Source organism: Phalacrocorax aristotelis, chromosome 6, assembly GCF_949628215.1.
Source record: "Phalacrocorax aristotelis chromosome 6, bGulAri2.1, whole genome shotgun sequence".
NCBI lineage: Eukaryota > Metazoa > Chordata > Aves > Suliformes > Phalacrocoracidae > Phalacrocorax > Phalacrocorax aristotelis.
This window is the reverse complement of record NC_134281.1, coordinates 22,589,511-22,617,453: the sequence shown is the minus strand read 5'-3', so window position 1 is coordinate 22,617,453 and position 27,943 is coordinate 22,589,511. Positions and strand designations below refer to the sequence as shown.

Genomic DNA, 27,943 nt, shown 5'->3' with positions numbered 1-27,943 from the left:
AGTGCTGAGTACAGGGGCACAATCACTTCCCTAACTCCTGCTGGCCACACTATTCCTGACACAAATGAGGATGCCATTGGCCTTCTTGGCCACCTGAGCACACTGCCGGCTCACGTTCAGCCGGCTGTCAACCAACACCCCCAGGTCCTTCTCCACAGGGCAGCTCTCCAGCCAGTCTTCCCCAAACCTGTAGCGTTGCATGGGGTTGTTGTGACCCAAGTGCAGGACCCAGCACTTGGCCCTGTTAAACTTCATACAATTGCCCTGGCCCATCAATTCAGCCTGTCCAAGTCCCTCTGTAGGGCCTTCCTGCCCAACTTGGTGTCGTCTGCAAACTTACTAAGGGTGCACTCAATCCCCTCATCCAGATCATTGATAAAGATATTAAACAAGACTGGCCCCAACGCTGAGCCCTGGGGAACACCGCTCATGACTGGACATCAACTGGATTTAACTCCATTATCCACAGCTCTTTTGGCCTGGCTAGCCCGCCAGTTTTTTTACCCAGTGAAGAGTACACCTGTCCAAGCCATGAGCCCCCAGCTCCTCGAGGAGAATGCTGTGGGACACAGTGTCAAAGGTTTTACTGAAGTCCAGGTAGATAACATCCATGGCCTTTCCCTAAAAGGAAAATAGTGGGGGGTAGGGATAATTGTTTCGTTATGAATTTATCTACCTCAACCAAAATCCCAACTTACTCTCAAATATCTTCTTCTTTTCTAGTGTAAAGTTCTTAAAGGTGTCAAATAACTTTTGCATTAATAAATCTTGATACTGTGGGAACTTCCACAGCCAACAGCTTTCTTCAGCAAAACACATCCAGTGAGCTTTTACATTGAGCCCTACAGGAATTCAACTCATTTAGAAATATATTTATATTTAGCTGAAAGACTTTGAGTTTATGGATAAAAACAGACTAGGATCTCCACTCAGTTCTTTATGCCAAATGCCCATTTAGCAGCAAAATTAATTATCTACAGCAGCAAAATTATCTAATGCAAATTTAGGTTTCAAAAAAAAAAAAAAAAAAAGGAAAAAACCCAAACGAGGTGGCTTATGACAAACATTTGGCACCTTCTTGACCACTTTACACTTCCAAAATAAAAAAATAAATAAATGAAAACAGCACTTCAGGTTCTCTTCGTAAATCTGGAGAAATTACTCTTCATACTTTAAAGATTTATTTTGCCATACATGGGGTTTTGTGTATTTGTACAATGACCCATAAACATAATCAGAAATTTAAAAAGGGAAAGAAAAAAAAGATATTAAAAATGCTTAGGAACATTTCTTTGGCTTTTTCTTATTGTTTTTAATTCCTGAGATAAACACACAAAGACAAATTTATCTGACTGTTCACAATGCAATGCAGAGAACTGGACAACTTCAGCATTCCATTTGAGACGCGTCCTGTTAATATTATCCATTCTATATATTGTGAAATTGCACTGCGGATATATATTTAATGACTGTTCCGTGTTCCAAAATTCTAATAAACCAACCAGATGTGCAGAAGTCTCTTGCATCTGGCTCTTCCTGAAACACTGTATACAGACATCAACTTATAAACTTGGATTATGTTCACAGCTCTGCCTGTATATAAACCTCAAAGCTATCAACATTATCAAATGTTTTGCTATTGCTTTGATTTGTTGGAACCACAATACAGAGCTTTTGAGACATCTTTTTAGTGATGTAGGCCAGATTATAGTTCATGGTATGTTGAAACAATATACAGCCTATACACAATAAAACCATAGCCTTATTCTAAAATATTACAGCGTATTAAAGAAATGCAGGGACAACAACAATACAATACTTTGGTCTCTTCCCAGAGGTAAAAATTGCTACAATATGTATGCTACCCTGGGATACGCAAATATTACAAACAGCAGAGAACCGAGTGTAACCTTACTTACTCTATATGAGTCTACCAAATAGCCTTTAAATCTGGTCGATTTTGTTACTCCGCTAACTATGCCTTGATCCTCATTTCCAAAGAGCTGTGACTCAGGCCTGAAGTGAAAATTTCCAGGTATTTCGTCCTCCATAAGTACATTAGCGCAGCATGCCAGGGTGCCCTGTATAAACTGCCCCAGTTTATTCATAGATGTGCTTAACCTTTCTATGCTCCCTGTCATCTATAAATGAATTCTTATGTACTTACACAGAGCAGACTGTATGACTACACTGACATCCACAATGTCTAGCATTAGTTTTGGGTTAATCACATGGAAGAATTTTTATTAAATCCAAGTACCCACTGTATTGTGATTAGCATGAAAGAGACTAGGAAGTCTCCCGTTAAATATCTTATAAAATATTCATATTAATAAAACCCTAATATTAATAAAATAAGATCACGGAAACATGAGTTGAAGGTATATTATTTTTTTGGTCTAGTGAACTTTTTGTGGTTTAGTGGTTTTTGGTTTTTGTGGTTTTTTTTGTTTGTTTGGGTTTTTTTTTAAGTTGAGGAGAAATTTTTAATGTTAATATGATCAAATCTGCTATTGTTATGGAAAGATTTAAAAATTTATTTCCCCTCTGAAGAAACTCCATCATGTCACACTGCTAGACTTGCCATGGCACTACAAAGGCAAATTTATGTTAGGGTAACAAATCTGACTATAAAGACCCAGTATCTCCAAAAACCTAAACCTAAAGTACAACAATACAAAATATTTTTTCTTGTATTAGCATCCACAGAAGCCTGAAAAACTTTATCAAAAATTATACTTGCTGATTACTGTTACTTGATTTTTATAATAGGACCAGCCTGCTTAACAGAAGTATCTGTTAACTAGTTTTAAAACAGAAGTTCCAGCCACATGGCCCGGGGAACAACACATCAGAGAAGCAAAGAATGACCTGGCAGCATCACTCAGTTTTCTACCTGAGCAGTGGTGGTACCATTAAAGACGGCATACTCTGTAATGAAATCCTTTTAATATAAGCAGCAACTGAAAAAACATTTTGTCACCTTCAGGGACTTTATTTCCCAATTCAGATGATTAGAACTTTACAATAAATACCACAAAAGGGATAAATACCATTAACCTACCCATGTACCCATAAATTCAGTAACAGCTGTCCTCTGATAAATGTAATGTGGCACACTTTTGTTCAATAGCCACTGAACATACCTCAAAAAGAAGAAAACATGAGGCAAAATAAAACTTATCTCAAATTCCTATGCCAGGAGACCACACAGGAATTCTCTGCAGGTCATAAGGAATAAAGCCAGTCTAGACATCAAATAGACACAAAATAATTCTAAAAATGATTTCCAGATTTAGTAAGTGCCCAATCTGTTGCTGTGTGGAAAGGAAATTTTCTCCTATTTAATCATGTCCAGCAGAGTCTGAAGGCCCATTGTTGGCATGAGTTTGCTTTTTCAGATCTTAAGTGTTTCCTTTGCTGCTAACACCATACTTGGTACCAATGTCATTGTCCTCCTGTAAAGCTGTTATTCAGAATAAATACTTGAGAGATGTTATAAGTTTTATTATTTTTGATCTCAAATTAGTTAGTATCTGACCACAGAAGTAAAAAATCCCTCATGAACTTTTTCTGGGAATAAATATGTCACTATCTAGCCATTCAGTGTGTAGCAATTAATTTTCTCAAACAGGAAAAACTTCAAAGCAGCAACAAAAAGAACCAGAAGGATATAATTCTTCTGCCCAGCAAGGCAAGCTGGAGCAACACAGATTTATTAAGGAACTTTTATCTTCTTCTCACTTGCAGGTCACTTTCCAGAGCTCAGGAGGAGAATCAGAAAGTAGCATGCCTCCTGTATGTCATGTCTGTCACAAGTACTGTCAGGAGAACCCACATTTTAAAACCACACTCTTTTCTGACACATGTAAATCTCCTCTCAGGTTGATGCTATAATCTCGGTTCTGGTCTCCACTTTACAGAGCCAGAGCAACAACTGATTTTTCACACGATGGCATTTTACACAGTAATCCACTTTGTTAGCGATCTTTTTATTCTTGCCTGTTTACTGAAGGAAAAAAACCCAAATCTTAGGGTAGGAGGAAAAATAGAGGCTTAGAGTAAAAGAACTTGTTTTGAAATGAGAAACAGATGTGCATCCTTGGTGTGATATTATTTTTAATAGTGTCCTTCAGAAAGAAGTCCCAATTACTGGGTAGAAAAATATTCAGAAAGATGATCTGGCTCTAGGATTGCTTTGTAGCATAGAAGTTAATATACGGTTAAGTGAAAATACAAAAACCAAACTCCTAGTCCCAACAAGGTGGACACTGGTGTAAAATTGGCTCCCATGTTATGCTTCATTTAAAAATTAAGAGACAAATTTTTTCACCAGTATTTACAATTGTTTTGGCTTTTTTTTGTTTTCTATGTAGTTACCATCTGTAGAGCTTGAAACAGTGGTGTTTGCTTCCCTGAAAAAATAAAATAAGAAATGCTTCCAGATTTATTGTTTATACTGAGATATATGGGTAGCCTACCTCCAAAACAATATGGGTGGTCTGTTTGACACTCTTCCTGGCTTTAAACACTTTCCACTCAAAGGAGAGCACACTTCCCCTCACCGCCCTGCCTCCCCCCAAAGGGGACAGATATTTCACAATACATTTCAGAATCATAAAAATCACAAAATTCAATGTTCTATTTAGAAATTTTACATGCCTAGATACATTTTTGCACACTGCTTACTATCCAGTTATCACTGGTAATGCAGATTGAATAGAAAACTACTGCGAGTGTTAACACGCTGAAAAGAGACATTATAGTTTCAACAGCTGCTTGGAAAACAAGGAAGACATGTAAAAGTCTTGCCAGTTAAATGCTTCAAAGCTCAATGTATCTGCTATTGAAACAGGAAGTCTGGTGAAAGGCTACAATGCTGCGAAGAATCGTCTCAAGTGAGAAGAGAATAAGATGAGGCAGATGAACTATTGGGATCTTGGGTTTAGGCAATTGCACAGGCAGCACTGCTAACACTCAGAATTTTATTCTGAGACCTATAATTCTGGTTTCCTTAAAAAAATCCTCAGCTCCTAGACTATTGCCTTTTCATGAAGTTGCTTGCTTTTATTGCCATTTGGTCCTAAAAAGTTGTAATGAAAAGCCTAATAAGGTGATCCTGTAATAGCTCTAAAAAAAGAATGTAAAAAAATTGAACTTTTCTGAACATCACATAAAGATTTTTCAGAACTCAGTTCATTATATTGGAACAGTAAAGTCTGACAATGTTACATGACCACAAAGATGACTCTTAAGACACTTAATACTTGGAGTGTTATCAAAAGATTATCTTTGTGTATGAATGGTCATATACACTTGTGTATTCACACACAGTAAGTTTTAAGAACAAGATCATAAAAACAAAGTTCTGAAGAAGGCTGTATTCCATGTGCAAGCTGAAGAAGGCTATTCTGAAAATATTGGAAGGTTATAAACTGCAAGGCAAAAATGGCATCATTTTTGGCTCATGTCCAAATAATTAAAGCACCATCTGCATACACAATTTTCTCCTTACTTTTCTATAATCAGTATTAAAAATGAAAGCAAATCGGTATAAAACCTTAACTAATCCAAGTACAATATGTCAAAAATTCATTTAAGAATGAGATTGCTGTTTTCATTTAGAGTAGGCATGTTGTGATACAAATCTGTTGTCTGTTGCTACTACCTACATTGATTCTTAAATGTGATGGACAGAAAATGGAGCATTAACTTACTGAAAAGAGGTCCTGAAAGGTCTCAACAAGATATTTTTTTAGATTTTTTTTATTAGCTTAGGACTTTTCTGTTTCTTCTTCTGAATAATGAAAGCGAGGAAAGTAGAGTTCTTAGAAATTGAAGAGATGTCAGTTTAAGCATGGTGTCGTCTACAGTAAGTTCTTGGGAACTGCATGCATTCTGAAATAACCTTGATGTGTTTTATATACAAGTAACCATTTTCCCCCAATATGAAGTGATACACTAATAATACAGTCAAAACTGCAAGATTTTAGCTACTTTTTCCTTTCTAAAATATTTCTTACAAATTATTTGAAAAATAATGGCATCTTCAGATTACAGTCAATATAAGGAATTTCTACTGGACTCTCTACAGTTTAAGGCATTCCTGCCTGAAAGCATTAGTAAATAGAAGTGAAAAAAGAAAGAGATAGGAAGCGTAAAAGAAAATAGACATCTCAATTTTAGAGACTGAGAATAGAGGAACGAAAGAGTTTTCAAGTAGATAATATTAGTAGATCATGTGTCCTTACCTCTTTTAGTACACGGGTATATCCTTCAGTCCCCTAATAGCCATTTCTTGCTCACTCCACATTTTACACTTGACAGATATTTACAACTGTATTTACCCCTGTTCTGCTTCCTGTCCAAAATTTATGCTGATTAGCTCATCAGCAGTTACATTTTTGGCACCAGCTCATACTGGCATTAGTCACTATGTCCTCTACAGCAACTGCAGAAAGCCCTTCTTTTTTCCCCCAGTCACATCTGAAGTTACTGACAATTTGTGGCTGGATAATCTGTTTGTTACCCATATTAGGGCCAGGCATCTATAGCACAATTCTCATTTTTGCCTTGAAGAAACAATCTAGAAAGAGCACCCATTTTCTGCAGGGAATCCCTAATGCTGGGAATGAAGCAAGGACACTTCCCCAAACATCTAAGAAAATTATTCCTCTCAAAGAAAAGCAATTCTCTTATGCTGAATACCATTTTGGCTGTCTATACAATTTGATTCTACAAAGATTGGAGGGGTCTGTCTTTGATGGGTTGACTTAAGCAAGCAAAAAGCCAGTGCTGACTGGGTGCTGCGTATGAAGTCATTCCATTAGCTCTCTCCCGCCATCAGCAGTTCAACAATAAGGCATGATCTGTTGGGCAGTATGCACCCAAAACTATTGCTACCTTAAGCAGAAATTGCAACTGCTCAGTAGTTTCTAAATCCAGATGTCTACCTTAAAAATCCATATACTGTTGACTATTTCAGAGCAGAAGATTTTATTATCTGGTGATGCTACAATACCTATGTGAAACAGCACAACACTGTGGAGAAACCACAACATTTTCACCAAAACCACACATTTACTGTATATCATCAGTTTCAGTTATTTTACCAGCTTTTAAAATTCAATTTCCTTCACTTTTTTCCAATTTCAAAGAGAAGCACTTCTGCAAAGACATAGATATAGGCAACCCTGTAAAAACATGGAAAAATTAGTAAAGGTTAAACTTAAACTTTTCAAAAATGTCTACATGGGCATTTGCGAACAAAAGAACAGTTGCCTAATGAAACCAGGCTGATGATTCGTGAAGTTTAACGAAAGAAAATAGGTACAGATGTAGAGAAACTCATGTCAAAGACTGCAATGAGAAGAATGCAGAAAAGCATACAAGAAAAAACTACAAAGGTATTAAAGATTATCTGAGAAAAGATATAGCCATCCCTTGAATCTCATGAGACTAAAAATATAATTGAAATACAAGTAAGCTATATCATTTAAATATTACAATCTAAGATCTTAGCATAATTTGAATTTGAGATTTTAGGATGAAAATCATATTTGCATAAAGATTAGGGGAAAAAATAATCAGACTTTCACATCATCACTCAATTCTATGAGACAGCTGTTACAAGACCTGACCAAAGAAGAGGGAAATATGGATGTATTTCCATTCTTTCACTGCTGCGTGTTGGCATTACTTTTTAATATGTGGAGGTAGAATTATGGCCAAAGTTGTCAAATGCACACAGTGCTGCACTCTATAAATCTCAAGTAGTTACTTATTAAAATTAACAACGCAGAAGAATGCGTTGGCCTGAAAATTTTCAGTCATGTGATTTAGATTTGAACCTTTATGCAATCCTGCCAATTTTTCAACTTAGTTCAATTTTTCTTATGTACACTCTAACAACTGACAATTAGCACTCTGCTCATAACTTATATGAGTAAATATTTTGTCTCACTTATTGCACTAAATATGTCAACATATCAAATTACTTTAGTAGTCAGTAATATCAAAAGAATCGTGTATGTTCTAGCCAGGAACATGTGGGATTTTTTTTTTTTTTTTTTTACTTCAAGTAATTCCTCAGCATACAAATAAAGAATCTAGGCATAAAGGGCAGACAGGAAGCATGCTGTGTCAGTATTTTCTTTGATTAATATGCACTGAATCCTTGGAATAACTGAACAAAAAATAAAGCAATAGAAGGCATCAGGTTGCAAGTATGCAAAAACCTTATGGAAGTAAAAAGAACAATTACAAATTACTCATATCCAGCAAAATGAACAACTGACATTTTGAGCTCCAGATGGAAACCTACAGAATTAGGTTTGAGCTGTTTCTCCATTCAGCAGTGGTACAATGAACATCACCATACCATCACTACACATCGTATGTTCCTGGGTTTTATCCAGTTCAGTATTCTCCAACTTTGTTTTTGCAATTCTTGTATGAGAGTATCTCAGCAAGTATATATTTTATGTCAAAGTACTTTAGTTCAGTTTTGGTTTTACTGACACAAAAGGAATTCTTTAACAGCCTCACAGAGACATGACAAGACAGCATTAAGCTGCCATTAGAATAAATTAAAACAGTATTCTAGACACAGATATTGAACATATCTATACCAGAAAATTCTGGTGATGCTATCTCTTTCCCACTGATTGATAGTCTTTTATTTTGTAATAATTGTAGTTAAAATGTAATTGAATTGCAGGAAGAAAAAATATTAAAAAAAACCAAAACAAAGTCTACAGCCCACAGAATTTAATTTAAATGAAACACAAATACAACCTCTCAGAACTATGAATCAATTGTTTTTAACAATGGCAGGCTTCTTCGTCCCCTTAAAACCAGTATTTTAAAGGTAGTCAAACTTAAAAATGGTAAAATTCATTTTATTCACAGTGCAGAAACTATATGAGTGCAGTATTTTCACTTAAAGACTTCAATTAATTTTGTTTTTTCTTTTAGTTCAGATAATACGGATTTCTATGTAAGATGGACTTCAAAAACCATTCTATTCTTAGCAGTTTTAAGTGGGAGAAAATATCCTACATCCATTTAAGATCACTGAATAATTACAGGAACATATTTTTACTTCTTATAATGGTGTTTAAGGTGGAGACAAGTAAACTGGTCAATACAGTGGAAGAGTCAGTCACACCTGCCACTTTTTGGACCGAATTCTGGGATTCTCTGCAACATAGCTTTGATTCTATTATCTAACATGGTATGCTGCCACATCAGCATAAATCAACATGCTATTTCACTTAAACATCAGGAAACATTTAAGAAATTCACCAAATAAAAGAAACAAGGAATAACAAAATCATTTGTTTTCTTCTCTGAAGGGTAAAAGTGTGTTACTTATTACTGGAAAGGGATTCTTAATCTAGCAACTTTACTATTCTGAAACCAAAAGTAGTAACGATAGAATTGCTGATATGCTGGAGCAAAAAGAAGAGGGTATAAAACAAGTTTCAGAGAGTTGTACGTTCTCTGTTCTTTTTTCTCTCTTCCTCCTTCTCTCTCCCTCTCAAGAAATCTTCTTAATCATTTAATCAGAGGAGTTCAAAACTTCCATTGCAAAGAACACAATACTGGAGAACGGCTTCTAAAAACACTTTGCCGTAAACCTTAGCTATCTACTCCCTTGTGCCATGAAGACAAGACCCCAAACGATGATTTGGGGAGGAAAGTTGTTTTACTTTGTTATTTAAACACATTTTCTATGCCAAGTTGTATTTAAACACCCTAAGATATCTAATGGTTGCACCTGCCATCCAGGAAGAAGTCATCTTATGTGACAAAGACAAACGGTTTGGCTAGAAATAACAATTATCTTAGGATAATCAGGATAGGGGGCTGGGTAACAAAAACTGGTTTTGCTCAGCAAAACATGAAAGACACAAACCTCCAGTTTTCACCATTAAAATACAGTTGCAAACACCCACACTCAAAACAAACATTTTGATGCTGCACATACAGCTGCTAGCTTCTGAGAGGCTAAGATTTACTTATCCTGAACTCAGTAGTTTTGAAAATGTATTCTCCGCTCAGAGCCCTGAATGCAAAACAAATCCTCACCCATGTGAAAATATTTGGGGGGGAGGTTTAGTCTCACAAGACACAAACTGGTCTTTAACTTTTTATACACCCTGTCAATTCTTAATACAGATAAATGTATTAACAACATAAGCTAAATGGAATAATGTCTTAGCAATTTGTTGTGGAGAAGCACACTAATTTCTTCTCCTTAAGAGAAACAGTAAGTAACAACAGCAAGAAATTAGTCCCTACAGTAACTCCAACTAAACTACAACAGAGAATAAGAGGGAGTAGTCAAAAAGAAAAAAACATAATCTGAACTCTTTTATACTTGCTACTTTTATCTTAGTTGAAGAAAACGTAAGAAAACAATAAATTGATTAAGAAGTGATTTCGCAGATATGTTAAAAGTTGAAATGAGGACACAACAGAATGGCTATGAGCAATTGTTCATTAAAGATTTCTAGCATCATCATGTCTGGGGAAGGGGAGAAGATGACAAGTAAACACTGCCAGCAGCAGCATTGGTTAAAATTTTGCACAATCCTTCTTGTGATCTGACTGAATTTTTAAACAACCTTACTTCTCTTCAGTACCATAAGATAAAACACCAAATTTTGTTTTTTGGTTTTTTTTTTTTAAAACTTCTCCATTGACTTTGGGATGCTGTTTGGTGTCAACAACCTATGTTATCTATTAAACGTCAATAAACCTGCATCCCACAACTCTGAGTAACTGGTGCAAAATATTCGTCATTTTTAACTCTTACAATCTAGCCATAACAGTGCTAACACATGGGAATATCAGCCTGCTTTCTGAATTTTAGTAAATACTATTATTTAAGTTTGATCACAAATATATGCTATTTTTCCCCATGTTCTTTCCATCTATAACCTTTATTGTGGAGCTGTTATGTGCAAGGTAGTTTACTTGGCACTACTGCCTTCCCATAGGATTAGCTATGAAGTTTCCAGTCATCTTGAAGGACTAAGCAGGGAATAACAAGACATAACTTCTCCCCTGAACTACACATACTTCATAACATCAGGGTGGAGGTTTCAGGTACAGGACACAGATAATGAGCTCTCTCTCACCTTATTAGATTTCAGTGTTGCTTTTCAAAGTTCTATTTTCCAATTATCATCCATCCTGTCTGTACAGACACCTCCCCGCCTTCCCAAATGCACCAAACTGAATACACCACTGATTCCACACCTTTTTCTCTTTTCACAAAATAGGATAATGCTTAAAGTTAATGCTACTTTTAAGATTTCTGGGGTCTTGATCACATTTTTCCTCCTCTAAGGGAACAAAATTCCATCCTAATGGCCACATTACCATGGTCATAATTTCTTAGTGTGTGATGTGGCATTCTTAGTACACATCACAGCTTCCTTCTGTTAGTATCCTTTTACTTAGGATAAACTACATTATATTTTGTTGACCTTATCATAAAAATTCAGTATTTTTGAAATAGTAAGACCAGGCATTATTTTCAAGAATGCGCATCTTTCAGGCAACCAGCAGTACAACCATCCTCACCGTGACTAATTTTGAAAATATATATTATTTCAATTCTCTCACTGAATTTAAAATTGATATCCAGAGAGGTAACAACTGCATGACATTTCAAAAGTTATGAGCAAGATAATCCTGCCTCCTGCTCCCCCCAGTTAAAATGACATTTTTTCAAAGAGGACAAAAAAAAGTGATAAATTTCTGTAAGTCACTTATCATAAAGCAATTTTCTATGCCACATTAAGAAAAAGTATTTAATTTAACTCAGTATGCTGAGAATATGCCTAGGTATATTAATGATGCATACTTTAAGTCTGAATGAAATCTATCCAATATTAATACAGTGGCTGCACTGTACATCGAAGTCAAATGTTAACACATGTAAATTCAGGAAATAAGGAAAGTTACAAATGGACTCAGTTACATAGATTTAATGTTACAGCACAGCTACAGAAGTAACTTTTCAAACATTCTTTTCAATTTTTGCAGTGTTCATTCCTGAAGGACAAACATTTCTCCCCATTTTCTCCATCATTTCTGCAAGCTATACAAGAGTTAGCTTTTTTAGTACAGGAAAGACCAAGGTTTTTTTCCCTCCATGAATTATACATCTCTGTTTAACATCACACATACTTGAATTGAGAAATGTATAATATAAACAGATTAGAAACAATGTCACTGACCGATCTTTAATATGCTGTTACTGGGAGAACGCAAATATGAAAGTCTCTTCTCAATGCAGCTAGGGCAAGTATGGAGAGTCTTACTAGAATCAAAATTAAAATTAATTCAACTGAAAAAAAAACCCAGGAAGTTACTGAATAGTGCAGGTTACTGTCACAACTGATCACAACCATTTAAAGTAAAAATGCATGCAAAGCAGTTAGCAGATGAGAACAATAAAAGCATTGTTATGTCTTCACGATGACAGATTTCAAAACTGAAACACTCAACTTGCACAACACAGGCACTTAGTAAATGCCACAGCAAAAGTGTTTAACGTATTTCTGGGGTATTAAAAAGGGAAAACATCTGCAAGGGTAAGGAAATATCTTGACTGAAAACAGAAATTGTAACATAGTGCCTAGAATACCACCCCTGAACCTGTTGTCTACCCCATCATGAAATGCAATGAAATTGAAAAACATTTAAAGGCGATTAATCAGTGGTTAAAAAACTATTAATTAAGCAGCTCAATTTTTCAGCATACTTAACAGAAAGTTGAGAAAGAACTTGAAAATTAGTAGAGATACTCATGCTACTTTTTTTTTATTTGACAGTGAAGATAATTACACATCAGAGCAACTGTGGTAGGGGAAGGATAGAAGTATCTTTAAGGAAAATAAGCTAGCCTTCTAGCACGTGGACAACAAATCCAAACTCTGGAGGAAAGAATATCTGTTAACTATATGTAAAAACAGAGGGGACACCTGTATATCCAAGTTGGTTAGTAGCAACAGTTTTTTCTGACATTGAACTCAATCTATGAGGTCTCCTGGTTCATTCCATGATATACAATTAGGAGGGAGGAGCAATAAGAGGAAAATTTTCACTACCCTCATTAATATAAACACTGTCTGTTTTGCATTGAGAAGGATATATATTTTAACATTCATGGTTCAAGGGTTTAGCCAGATGCCTGCAAGGATCAGGTAGTACAGGATCAGGACCATTCTATTTTCCTATGGGATTGTAATGCTATTCACCATAATAAAATGAGAAAATACCCTCATCTTGTTCCCAACAGGATAAACAGACATCTTAGCACAGTGAGTAATAAGCTTAACATTCTTGTTAATAAGCTTAACATTCTGTAAGTAAAGCAGTTATTACAAATAAATATCTATACTAAAGAACTTTGGACTGTCCCTTCTCAGCAACAGAACAAGTTTGACATGGAAGAGGAAGTGCAACAGAAGAGCTTACACTGCTCCTTAGACCTACTACTCAGCTGGCAGTGCAGTGCTGCTAGCTCTGAAAGAGGATACTTCCCATTCTAGCACATGCTTGTGCAGAAACAGAATAAGATGGAGGGGGAAATCATACAAGGAAAATTTGGCCCATAATAAAAATAGATTGGTTTCCTGCTGTGACCATCCCAAAATTCCTGAACAATTGCCTGAGAGAAGCTTCTCTGGCATGCAGCCTGTTTATGACAATTCTGGGTAAGGAATAGCTGGCTGCTTGGGCGTCTGGGCTCTTCGGCTTCAAAAACAGATAGATGAAGTCATGACTGTGAGTCAAAATGAAATGGAATCTAACCTCTAAACATGCAGATCATTAGCAGCTTCTCCTAAGTCATCCAGCTGTACTGGATGGCGTAAGAATGTACTGGAATTTTTCTTAAAAGATAAAACTAATGAATTAGGAACTTCAAAAGAGCTCAAGAAAAAGAATGTGGACATAAGAAAGAAGCAAATTAATAAGGTACCAGCAAACTCAATTACATCAGAAAAGCCACTTCTCTCCTGTGCTAAAACTTTGAATCTATAGTAAATCTGACATAGATCAGGATGAAATTATGCTAAATCGCCTCATTAAAAAAAACACAAAACAACATAGACTACAATTAAATTGTAATTGGATTTGTCATTTCAAAGAATTAGGATCATATTTTCAGATAATACAGGGTGACATACTCTTATGCTAATAAACAGAGAGTTAGCAAAGTAAACAAATGCTGTGTTTCTACTGTAAGGAAATACGTGTACCAATGAAGCAAGCTTTCCAGCACAGAAGTAATTTAATACCCAAACCACATGAAAAGTGATCTCTCTGGGAATAGCACAGCTGCTAAAATCCAAGTCAGTTTTTATTAAATCATCAAGTCTGTTTATGTAAAACAGGGCTCCCTTAAAATGACCTCCAAGAAGAAATGATTTGCTAACAAAAAATTGATACCTGCATTTACTTTTTCTACATTGATGTATGGTTTTTATTGTTTATATATATCGATATGTCCTGGATCAGAGATAAAGAAAAAAAAACAGAAAGGCAAAAAGTTTATTCTAACAGTTTAACTTCTCCGGCTCCACCATCATAAAGTTTTTCCTTTTTTTTAATTACATATAAGTATTTTTTTTGAAACAAATCAACACATGTAGAATTTCTGCAAACCATAGTTCTGGAAAATATAAGAAAATAATCACTTTTAGCTAGTGCTGAGCTTTCAGCTATTCAATAGATAAATAGGTGTTTCTAAAAATAACAGCAGCTTTAAGTTTAGTGCTTCAACTTTTGAGGAGAAAATGGACATTAATAGTCCTTCAAAATCTGTCAAATGTGACTACTACAGGAATACTGTAGAAGAAGAAATTGTGCAAGTCCTCAAAAAAATGATAGTGCCTCAAGAGTTTTTGATAGCTGTTTGAAAGAAGGAAAACTGCAGTGAAAAGAACGGAAAGAATTTCTTGCCGTAAGTCTCAAGGTACACAAAAATAAACTAAATTAAAGCCACTCCTAAGCACGCCAAATCATGAGTCAAAACCTCTGAATCTTCATATTGAGATATCCCAGTCAAAACTGCTTGCACTTGCACTACATGGCCATAGAAAACTTGCCAGAAAAAAACTTTTCAAGGCCACAGTACAGAAGAAGAACCCAAGACTGAAGAGGAGGCCTCACACAGACACGTTAGTGGGCTGCTCTAGCGTTCTGGCAAGACATAGCTCAGACCCAAGCAACATCTGTAAATCCATTAGGTGACTCAGGGCTGTCAACACTATCATCAGAATGAAATGGTCTTTTCAATAAAGACGTGTTATGGAAGTAAATTTTTTTAAGTGTTCTTTATAAGTTTGGTCTGTATCATAAAACAGAAATTCAGACAACTTCGCATATTTGTAATGATACTAAATTCAAGAAAGCTAGAAAGATATATTTACTCACTGGACATCAGAAATAATTTCTTCTTAAAAAAATACCAATTTTATTCCTTCCTACAAAGGTAAAAGATATTACAAGATTTATGCAATAAACTTTTCAGAAATGTGTTGGCCCTAATGTCTGCTTGGTTTCTTTAGCTATGACTAGAATGTTTATGTGGAAATAGCATGCTAATAGGTGATACCAAAGAAATTTGGAAAATGGTTGAAAAAGAAGGGTATGAGGGCAAAGGAACTTTAGCTGAAGTGAGAAGACAGAGTCCAAGCCCTAAGGAAGAAAGAGAAAATGTCAAATACAAAGCAGGCCTCGGCACACCAAGACCAGCCTAGAGCATATAAATATGTTCATATAAATAAACTACAAACACAGACTTACTTTGGTTGAACAGGCTGTGCACTTATCAAATGCCAGGCTGACTGGAAGAACATTATCAAATCTTGATAAAAATCCACGGATCTGGAAGATGAAAGAAATTACAATACTATTTCATAATTACAAAAAGCATTCAAAAAATTCCACATGAACTGGACACATACATTCAATAAAAAGATAAAAAATAGCTATAACTAGCATAATACTGTTCTAACATAGTGATCTCCAATTACACCTGTAGTAAATTTATACTCAATATATATTACTGGTTTTCTATATACAAATAATTGCACAACTATCTAAATGCAACACTATTTAAACATAAATAGAGGCACAGCACCACCTGGAGTTTGACTCCAGTTTGATTGCAAAGTTTGATCAAAAAAAGTGTAATGGTATAACCAATTTAAACACATTTTTTCCCCATCTCTATAACAAATAATCTGAAAACTTAACTGTCACAGAATCACAGATTGGAAGGGACCTCAGGGATCATCTAGTCCAACCATTCCTTAACTATATTGTTAATATGATAGTACTGATACATAACTTTAAAATTCCAGACCATTGTTTCTGGTAACAGAGATGGCACTGAAAACACTTTGGAGCAGGGTTTGACCATTTAGACTACGAACTCTTTGGAGTATTGATCACCTTTTTTGTTCTGTGCTTTTACAGGTCTACTGCAATGAAGAGATGTCACTAAGAATGGAATTTAAGTAGCTTTGCAATACACATTAATATTGAAGTCTATCATGAAGAATACTTCCCCATATGCACTCCACATTTAATGCAGTTGAAATGGCATAAACCTTGGAAGCCAATAGCAGTATTAACACTAAGGTATTTTTGCAGAAACACCAAGCCATACATAATGTTAGAATAAAAAAAAAAAGTCATTTTTAAACAAATACCCGCACCTAGGAAAAGAGAACAAAACTACCAAATCAAGTCTTTCTGATACTACATTGCTTTGTAACTCTGTTATCCTAGGAACTCCAAGATGGTTCCTGGAAATAAATTTAGTTCATTTATGACAGGCTATGACATAAATGTGTGCAACATTTATTATCCACAAAGGAATACCTTCTTAATAACGAGGACTGATGCATTAATTTATTATTATTTTTCCACACAAGTGGGATAACCAAATGAACAAAGAACACCACAAAAAAAACCACACCAGAAAGTAACAGTTAATTCTAAACCCTTGGAGAAAATATTGCACTCACCGAGTTGATTAGAGGGGTGACTGCTAAGAGAAACTAGCAGTTTGTAAAAGGATTAGATGCCACAATATTTGAAAAAAAAAATCTATATTCATTTTATACCTAATCAAAAAATCAAAAATCAAAGTTGTATTTGAGTTAGAATGTCTAAGGGAGAAAACATTCATGATAGTCTCTGAATGTAAACGTAAAAACAGACATAGGGTTGACAGAAGTCATAATTCAATGAAAAGTTTTCGAGTTAAAATCCATATTTGATATGAATTACATCTCAAAGCCCAGTCCAAAATGAAACAATAACGCAAGTACAATCATAATGGGTATAAAAGAAATCAGACAGGACTGACTGGACAGTTAACATTCTTATCATCAGGAAATATATGAACTGTGAGATCATTATTTTTCTCATATAAACAGTAAACCTTTCTAAAGTTTACTGAGAAATATTCTAAAAAATACGACTACATAATCTTAAAAGAGTTAAAAGAGCTCAGGAATCAGCATAGAGTATATTTTTGTTAAGGAGGCAAAGCCTGTGTGTGCTCTTTGCCATATATCAGTTCCCAGCTTTTAAACAAAAGCATTTACTCACAAATTATTTACCTGATGAGGAACAAGTCCAAGAGAAGTAGGCGGCTCATTCATTCGATCATCACTACTGCTGGCCACAGCATAACCACTGCCAAAAATCAAAGAAGAAAAATTAGAACAATACTGAACAGTCAAGATTTCCAGTAAGCTTCAAGGCATTTTGTTACAGTTTACAGTTTAGAATCTGGAAAGGAACCTATCTGGAAAATCTGTTTCATAGTATCTAAGATTCAGCATGGGAATACAAAAACCTGTTTCAGAATCAGAGACTTGTAACATAATTATGTCCACCTCTAACTCCCTCTTTCTTTCACAGATTTTAAAGACAGAAAACAAGCCTATATTTCAGGTTACAAAATTTCAGAGTAATTTCTGTATTAAACCCACTTAATTAAGATTTTGCAATATTTGGCTTACCTTGAAGCCTTCATGTGATAGAAGTAGTTATGATAGCTCCTCGTTATACTCAAACACTCTCCTGAGCAAAGGAATGCCAAGATCCACTAACAGGAATACTTTCTTCTTTTGAAATATTCTCAGTACTTTTCTACTTTTAAACTCAGAAAGAGAGGAAACCCCCAATTTCTAAGATAAAACTTAAGAACTGATGAATCAGTTCTCTCTTAAACACTGTTAAATTATAGTAATATAGTACATATGACCTATACATTACATTAATTTACAGGCAACATTACACCTTACAAAACTGCCCTACTTAACATGTACTTCCTCCTCCCAAAAGATTATATTAAATCAATCTTATTTATCAGAGAACACCTTTTGAACACCAGTCCTTGTCTCAGAAATGACTCACCCTTCTGGATGCTGTAAAACAGAAACCATTAATTCCACTGCAAGAGCTCCCGCTATCATGGCTAATCCAGGTCGACTGACTGTGCACTGCTGATCCAATGTCCGATCCCTGGTGGACTACAAAGATAGACAATTCTGAAGTAACCCAAAAGTAACTAGCTGCCCTACTACACAAAACACCTTTAGTTCGGTGCAATTAATTTCTTTGATCTTCCAAATAAAAAACCTTTATGAAACACTATTTAAAGGAAAGAAAAATTCAAGTCACAACAAAAGAGATATATTATCACCATTTGCATAAGGTTCTACTCACATCCCCTGGTGCCACAACATCATTGCAGAAGTAGCAACCCAGTTTATAGCCAGGGATATTTGAAAAGAGTGATGATCCCAAAAGATCAGAAGAACCAGAGGCGTTGCTTAAACATGAATCACCAGATTCTTGCTGTTTTGGTTTCTTTAGTCCGTGTCTCATAACAACAAATGTGTCAAATCCCAGTGCAGCATTGATGACCAGCTGTGAACAATAAAGAGAAAACAACAGATTTTAAGTGAGCCAAAAGGGCAGGGGAAAAAAGGCCTCAAGGTTTTATTCACTCTAGATTTAAAAAAAAAATCCACATGCTGTAGATGGGCGAACAATCTATTAACTGCATTATCTATCACCCTAGCCATAAACAACAGATTTTCTGATAAGTGCAAAGTTCCAGTTGTCAAGCATTTAGAAAAAACAAAACCAAAACAAAAGTCTGTTTCAGAAATCCAAAACCATGCCTTTTTCTGTGTCTTTCAGGGAAATTTGATACAAAATAACAACTCCCTCTAATTGTTATACAAACCTATGCACACTTGCTGACAAAAAAAATAAAAGAAACAGGAACTCCATAATGTGTTGTGCTAGTTTACAGCTGAAGATAGGTTCACACTAACTAACATTCAATGTCTCAGTAAAGTTACTGAAGCTGCTACACACTGATATGAATTAACATCCATATATCCAAATTTGGGCCAACATTCATAGAATGATCAGTACCATTACTGGAAAAACTTATTTCAGTTCCAGCTCAGAATTTATTTTCAAGTTTGTGGCATATTCTGTATATTTATATTCTCCAAGTGCTAAAATATTCCAAGTGCCATTTAAGTACAACAGTGGCTTTCAATAAGAAGTTTTCATGTCAGTTCTATATGTAGTCTTTTCAGTTCGCTGTGGTCTGAAATATAACTCATTAAACACTCCTATGTGACAAAGTAATGAAATGCAAGTCTATTTTCCAAAAAGATTTCTGCTCAGTGAGGAAAGCAATTCATGATTACTTATGGTCTTCATATGCATCTGTTTAGTCACATGGGGAAGCTGTGGTACACAATTACACTGACATTATTTTCCCCTTTCTCTTCGGTTTGTGACAAGTGCTTAGTGTAATCTGAAGCTATATATGTTATGACCGAAATATCATAAAACTTAAACTAGCAGATTTTACTAAACTTACAGCAATGATTTAGATATAGCACAAAGCAAAAACAATTATACAATAATGACTGTAGCCATTAAAATATAAAGGAAGATACTATACTGCTTCATATGCAGATATTTAAGATAGAAATTCTGATACAGCAGTTTGTAATTTTTCATTCTTATAGCCAGGAATTTTTAAAAGACGGACTTTGAGGGAAGCTGTCGAGAATTAGCCGTCTTTACTAGTAAGCTTGTGAGGTTCATCATCATTCTTGGTATTTCAAATAATTTCTGCATATTAACTTTCAACCATGTTGTAGTTTATTCTTTCCTCAGTCCTAAAGTAGAACCATGCTGTTGAATCTGCAGTAGCATAGCCAGGCCTACAGCAAACAAAAGACTACATCTTCTCACTACATATACCTGTAAAACCTGAAGATGGTATTCCATTTTCAAAATATGAATAACATGGCATGGCTGGTATTATCAGAAATTAATATTATTGTTAAACACTTCCCACTGCAATACACTGTTTCTTTCTCTTCAGTTTACTGTCCAGCAACTATCTGAATCTGATTGATTTAATAAAAAACAGAAAAAAATAATCTGGTTTTGATACAAAAAGTATGGAAAAGTATATCTTTTGAGATGTGTTTCAAAAAAACCTAGCAAAATTGTAGAAGTTCCAGTGCTCAGCAGGAACAGGGATTTAATATCTGGCACAGGGATTTAATATTCAAGTTCTGTGTTTGCCTAAGACAACTGTTTTGTGAGGAAGACTACAGGAAGATGGAAGATCATTAATGCAATGGAATGATTATGTGGGGAAAACAACTCTTCTTTCTACACCTTACAGAGAACTTTACACAGATTATCATTCACTATGTTCTTCATATCCTGGAGTCCAAACTGCAGTAGTGCTTCGGATTTGCAGTTGTCATACAAATTCACATTTGAAGCAGAACTCTCATTAAATGTTTATCAACATGAAGAACACTGAAAAGCAGATGGTGACCATTTATGTTTGGACATCTTGAGATTGCAGTTCTGTGCTTATTCAGTGAGAAAGAATTCTATCTCCTCACATCAAAGTGATCTTATGAAAAGCCAGTAACTGTGACACAGTCAGACACACTATGCCACTGAGTATCAGAGAATTGTCACAAAGAAATAATATTTGTCCTCAAAGTACAAATTTGTCCACTGTAAGGCAAATATAGTGGGCAACTGCTAGCTAAGCAAATGTGGGGGAAAAGTTTCAGAGATCATTAAAACAATGCTATCCTGACTGAAGAAGGCAGGGAGGCTGCAAAATGCAGAAAAAAAATCAGTTCCTACTTAATCCTACTGTCAAGTTATCAAATTACATACACTCAATTACACCTGAAGTGAAGTCCACACTGATATTTTCATCAGCAGTGTAGTTCACTGGCAAAGGGAAGTTCATTTGAGCTACAAAGACATACAAGCCTATTGCTCAGAATCAGAAATCTTTTTAAAATAAGAAAAAATGAAAGAAAACAAAATATTTTAAGACCTTGGCTAAAAAAAAAAAAAAGATAATTGTTTGATCTGGAAAAACCCTGCTTGCAAAGCAGGTGCAGAGGAAATTTAATTAAGTTCAGATGAACATAAACATCAGCAGACAGGGGAAAAATACTTGGAATTTATAAGAAAAAACTAGTTTGCAAGTACCAGAAATCTGCATTCTCTCTCCTTTCTACTGCCCAGGTTTTTGGAAATAAATATAAACACTAACAAAAGAAACCACAACTAACCAACAACTATTAGGAAACTAGAGTTGTCATAGCTGAAAAATCACAAAAGTAAGGAAAGAACAAAATCAAAGACTGAATAGCAATATTGACTCAGCTGTGTCATATGTATGTTTTACTCTCTTGTGTTAAGTTCACAACTTAATAAATTGCTATGTACATCATTATATTTATGCCACAAAATATACAGGATATGCACTGTGGCTAAGCTGACACGTTAAAAGCTTAATACTTGCATTGTCTGATTTTGTGCTATTTTAACTGAGCAAACATGAAACCACACAATTCTTAAATGAATTAAGAAATATCAAGATTACTTGAGACTGTTTTACTAAAGTCTACATCATGATAGCAAGGGAAGTAAGTGTTCAGGATAATTTAGTTGGATTCTTCAGCAAAACCATATTTTCAACTCTGCATTAATTTGCAGAAAGATGCGGCTTCCATAATCCTGTTTAATTTAGAATATATTTTCACAGGAAAAGTTTGGGTGCAACACTGTCTTCAATAATAAAATTCACACAAGAGTAAAGGCTCATATCTAATCCTCAGTAAGATTTGCAGAATAGGAAAAAATGGCTCAAAATCTTCTCTCTATATGCTTTTGTGACTCTCCTGGAAAAATTTTGTTAAGCTTATATTTTATTTCTCAATCTGGTTCATCCAACCAGATCTGTATACTGACCACAACAGATGTTTTAACATTTTTACTACGTAAGCATTTGTGCATAGTCTCACTGATCTCGTATACACAGCATAATCTATAAAGCCTTAGATACTATTATTTAATATATAAATTCAGAATCTTAATTTCATGTACTGCAGCTCTCTCCCTTCTTTTTGCTTTGCCTGTAACATGAGGTTATTACTTTTAAGCTGCAGAAATAGCTGAAGCATTCAACACTACCTGAGTAAGTGTCACAGGCAGAGAGTTTGGATGCATTGGCTCAGCACAACAGTATGTTTTCCAATAAGGCAATGAGAAAAACCCAAAGTTATCTTTGGACCAAAAACAGCTGGCATACTTCTCAAGTTCAGAAATAACTTTGTGATTTTTTACTTTAGACATATATTTGAGAATGTGGTTTCATACAGGTTTCTACAACTCACATCCCTTACCAGTCAATCATTACTGTAATGTCTTTACTCCTCCTTACTATGATTCTTTTATTATAAAATTACTTCTCTTAGTATTACTATGAAATGTGCCCTTGGAGATGCTCAAAAGATACTGACTAGACAAGTCCCTGCGCAGCATGCTCTAAGTTGGCCCTATTTTCAACAGGGAGGTGGACCGGATCACCTCCAGAGGTCTCTTTCAACCTGTATCATTCCGTGATACAAGCTTCTATTTCTTTTTTTCAACATTCTCTTTTTGTCTTACACAGAAGCTTTGAGGCTGCAGAAAACAAGAAAAAAAATTTCTGCATAATCACAAAAGATTGGTCAAATATTTCAATTTTTCATAAAGGTCTTTTAGGTACGCACAGCTGGTTGATATGCAAGAGCTGAAATACAGTGACAGGAATATTAGCAAGGTATGGTACAATACCTTCCTCTTGCTGGCTGCAATGACAGCAGGAAGCCATCGACTCTCCCTAGTGTCCATTAGTAGGAAAACAACATCATGAGCATCAATAAGCTCTTCAAGTTTAGCCACATCCTTCCGAGCCTGTGCCATTGTTACTTCAGAAAATTTCACTGGGTGGCCTGGCATGGGGATGCTCATGTTATAGCCTTCTGAACTCTACACGGAGACAGACAGAAAACAACAAATAAAAAATATAACCTTGTGACCGAATAGGACTGTTATAAAGTTCGAAACAAAACTGTAGAGTAAAAATTCAATTACTGTTTGGCAGAATGGCAACTGTATTCTTTACATCTCCCTGTATATCAGTGCTGTGCACTAAAGCATAGTACTAAAGTTTCTGAGGGAACAGCAGTCTCAGCTGCTGTATTTGTGCAGAACAGAGCAGCTCAATGCAAAGGCAATAGTTTGGGTCATAAGAGCAAACCAACCATGTTCAGGTGGCTCTGTGCCTGAACAAGTCCAGTCTCTCAGGTGGTCTTATTAGGTCTTGTAAATCACTGCAAAAGAAGATAGCTGAACTGTTCCTAATCCCAGAGGTAACAAACATCTCTACAAAAGCAAGCAGAGAGATCTTACATATGATTATGATCATGCTGTTAAACCTCGATAAAATTTTTGTCCTGAATTATCTTTGCAGCCACCTCACCCACAACATTAACGGGATGTAGTTTATATTTCTGATTCTGAATATTGACTCAATTACAGTAGACAGATGAAGTATCACACATTCTCCACTTTGTTTTAAATTCTTTACGAGAAGAAGCTGTAGGACTACATACAAGTCTAGCAGCTTCAATAGCTTCAATTTTATTTGAATAACTGTCCCTTGAAAAAAAGACACCAGTTACTAGTAAAAGTGGCTGAGGTACACCTTTGCAGCCAAACTCTGGCAAAAAGAGCTAAAAGGGTACCTTGCAATGGCAAATGCATATTATTTGAAGGAGGAATAAATATGTGTATAACCCCAAAGACAGATCTCGTTCATTCCACAGAATTCAAAATCTCAGGGAGCCTCTACATGACAAAAAATTCTGCTTGACTGCTCACAAAAAGGCTTAGGTTTTAAGACCAGAACTTTCATCCTAACAAAAGATGTAAAATGCCTCCAAATTACCCAAAACAAAATAATATTTTGTTACCATCTTATGAAGTATTAGAATCACGAACTTACTGAAAAAAAGGGGACTGTATGTTGACACATGCAAAATCATAAAAGATAATGCAGTCTCCAATGCTTTCATTGATAGCTGACCAAAGCTGTGTTTCAGGCTCCGGTGCTTTAGTTTTGTTTATTTAAAGCAAACAGACATTTTGTCATTTCTGGTGCTAACATATCCTTCTCCCTCATTTTTATTAACATTTCTATTAACTTTCTGCATTTTTTTGTTAAACCATGGCTCAGATCACTTACAAAATATCTGTGCTCAGTGTATTAAACCTGAACAGAAGTATGCCATGGGTAGGTACACAGAAAGTTAAGAAATGTGATGCTGCCATCATTAAATTGCTCTATTGGAAATACCTACACAAAGAGGCCCCCCGTGCAGTATAGTACAAAGGACTAAAAAATACTGAATACACTGGAGTTCCATGCCTGAATACTTCAGGAAATGATTGTATAAGAGAGTCAAAGTTATATTCTGCAGCAGCTATACAAGTAGGCAACGCACAGAGTAATTTCTAATGTAAGGCTGGGAATCAATAAATTCTGCTATTTCTGAGTCCTCCCTTCTTTTTTATTATAAAACTCTAACCTACAGTTAATGATAATCTTAGAAGTGTAATGAAGCAACTCAAAAGCTCCTTGCCAAAGCACTCCTCTTTGTTTCACCTGCAATGATGAGATGGTTACTCTTCCAACTCGAAAGGATGTAAAATTAAAAAAATAAAAAAGAATGCACATAGAGCAGACAATCATTTCAAAGTCAACCAGGAGAAACTGCATTTTGTGTGCAAAATATTACTCACATTGAAATCAAAGGAAGTATATTAGACTGCAATTGAATTGCACAGAAATGTAAAACCAAATTTTCATTAATGTCTTCAGAACCAGCATTACTGCTTTGATTCCCATGGGCTTGAAAGGACTGTGTGGGTTTCCAAACAGCAAGAGACAGCTTTGGCTGTTCCTTCAGTATGAAAGAAACTAACAGGCTCAAAATCCAGGACAACTAATATTTCTATTCAAAGACATTTATACTGATAAACATGAGTTTTGGTAACAAGCAACAGTGCAGTCTGCAGTAACAGATGCAGCTCTATTTTGAGAAGTCTAGCAAAATCAGCTGGTTTATAAAAATCTCCAGCTGCAGTAGCTTCACTGTCCAAACTGTCCCAGAGCACCAAGACTTGATACAGGCTAAAGACTTATTGTTAGTCTATGTGCTTGGCTTGCTGTTTAAACCTCACCACTCTCACATGCTGTCATCTTGAGATTAACTGAACCCAAGTTTTTACAGTTAAGCCCTGTTAATTCTTGTTAATGCAAGCATGTTTCTCTGTATATGTACTGATGGTCAAACGTAATACCTCTTCTCCACGAATTCTACTGCAGAAATGAGTATGACAAAAAAACTTTATTAGAAACATTCTATCATAAGGGTACACAGGATCTGCACAATGGCTTTCTCCTCATTTATGCCACAAAGCAATGAAACTAGGTTTGAGTCCCAGTGAAGGCTGATCAGATGTGACCCACCCACAGCCCAAGGAAAAACAGAGAATGCGTAACACTGATAGGGATAATGTGCTAAGGAAACAGTGGTAGATGCAGAACATTTGAAGCTTATGGTAGAGGAAAAATTTCTTACACACAGTATGGGTTGCACACTGTATATGCTATTACTGAGCAGGAAAATTGTTTTTGTCCTATATATACACCAAATGTCCTAACATGTACTGATACAGACTCACTAAAGCATTATTATTGGTTCCCTCTTATTAATGAAAGTTGCTCTCCAGGTTGTATTTAACTCCTGCACCTCCCAAGACTCATCGCACTCTCAAGATTCCCTAGTACAGCCTGGTCCTTTGCTTTCTTGGTTACTTCTAACAGGAAAACTCATAACACTAACTTCTGGTCTTTATCTCTACATGCAAAACTGTATGATTTGGGATTCCACAAACAGCTTTTACTTCTTCTAATTAAATTACTCATTCTTTCTTAATATTAATGTTTTCATTTTATCAAGTTTAAAAAGCAAGAAATCAAGTGACACAAATCCTAGTTAGCATAATTTTGGTGCTCTGTGTGATACCGCACAGGTGCTTTCTTTTCTCTACTTGTTCTGCTGTTTAAAGTTCTATAACTAAATTAATATCCCCAAGTAACAATAACACTATACTTCAGCAAGGTTAAATAAAATTCTAGGAACTTTCACAGTGTCTATTCTGATTCACTTATCAAAAGTTGTGAAAGTGAAAAGTTTAGCTTTTTTTTTTTCGTATCTGGGATCATTCTGTGATATGCAAATATTAATTGAATTACTACTTAGTATTAATACTGATTTCATAAATAACAACAATAATAGGATCAACACAGATAAATGCAGAACAAAAACAGAGAGCAAACCCTGAATCAAACTACATGTTTGGAAGTGATCCTCTGTAAAGCTTGTTCACAACACTGCTCATCAACAACATAACAGATCTATATTCCACTGTTCGTAACTCTTAATATTACAACTAGTGACATAATCAGTGGCATTTTAAATACAGAATTGCATAGTAAGTATACATAACTGATTCTTATTACACTAAATGGTTAAGAGACTGTTCACCAGCTGAGCTCTTGTAACTATAGCTACCAATTCTAAGACAGTCTCAATTCCAAAGCAAAAACTCTAAACAATTGAGTGACTTCTATCACATGTCAAATGAGTATAAACAAATTTTGTTCATCACAGAGCAAGCTGAGAGTGTGTCTATTCTGAAATTACAGGCCATAGGAATTCTTCCCGGAAATGAAGGATGAAACTATGAGAACTGCAAATATTTGTAAGCTTTTTTTTTTATAATCTCCTTTTTTCAGCATTGAAAATTAGATACTATCTGCCTTTTATCCAGAAAATCAACTTAAATAAGACTGCAAATTTTGGGTGTAAAACATAGTAGAAAATCTCAACAATACCTCTCTTACTGCCTTCAAGACCTCCTGCTCCCATAATAGATGACCAACGTGTCTAAACTCACATTTAAGAGCAGGGTGGAAAAACACAGTATTAAAAGCAGCCATTACTGAAAGTTCCTTAGGACCTATGAGACAGCAAAAAAAATTTTACTTCACCATCAGTGAGTTACAAGATGCTTCAGATGATACTAAAGTATATTTCATTATGTGCTGGTTTTGGCTGAGAAGGGGTTAATTCTCCTCACTGTGGGGGTCGGCTACCTTTCCAGCTTCCCGCGTGGCGGGGGGGGCTAGGAGGGGCAGGGCCGTGGTGGGGGCGGCTGACCCCGACTGGCCAATGGCAGGTTCATTCCATACCATGTGACACCATGACCAATATATTGAGGGGGGGGCAGTGGCAGCGCAGAGGGGGCGCGGCGAGCAGCTGCGGCGCATACGGTTTGTTTCGGCAGTTCGTTCCCTCCCTCCCCCCTCCCCCGGGGCTTTGCGCCTCTCGTTGTTCTCCTTTACGTTGCATTTCTATTG

General features: G+C 35.6%; 1 protein-coding gene across 11 annotated transcripts in view; it reads right to left on the bottom strand.

Annotated features, from left to right (window-relative positions):
* ATG7 (autophagy related 7) overlaps nt 1-27,943 on the bottom strand; it is a 115,033-nt gene that overhangs the window by 63,594 nt on the left and 23,496 nt on the right. For all 11 annotated transcript variants that reach the window (XR_012661108.1, XR_012661106.1, XR_012661107.1 and 8 more), the window contains exons 13-17: nt 23,248-23,442; nt 18,775-18,978; nt 18,463-18,578; nt 17,661-17,736; nt 15,832-15,912 (exon numbers count right to left, since the gene is read on the bottom strand). Coding sequence is in view for 7 of the 11 variants with exons in the window: in XM_075096601.1 (XP_074952702.1) it covers nt 15,832-15,912; nt 17,661-17,736; nt 18,463-18,578; nt 18,775-18,978; nt 23,248-23,442 (672 nt within the window). In the remaining 4 variants the exon portion in view is untranslated. The remainder of the gene's footprint in view (nt 1-15,831; nt 15,913-17,660; nt 17,737-18,462; nt 18,579-18,774; nt 18,979-23,247; nt 23,443-27,943) is intronic.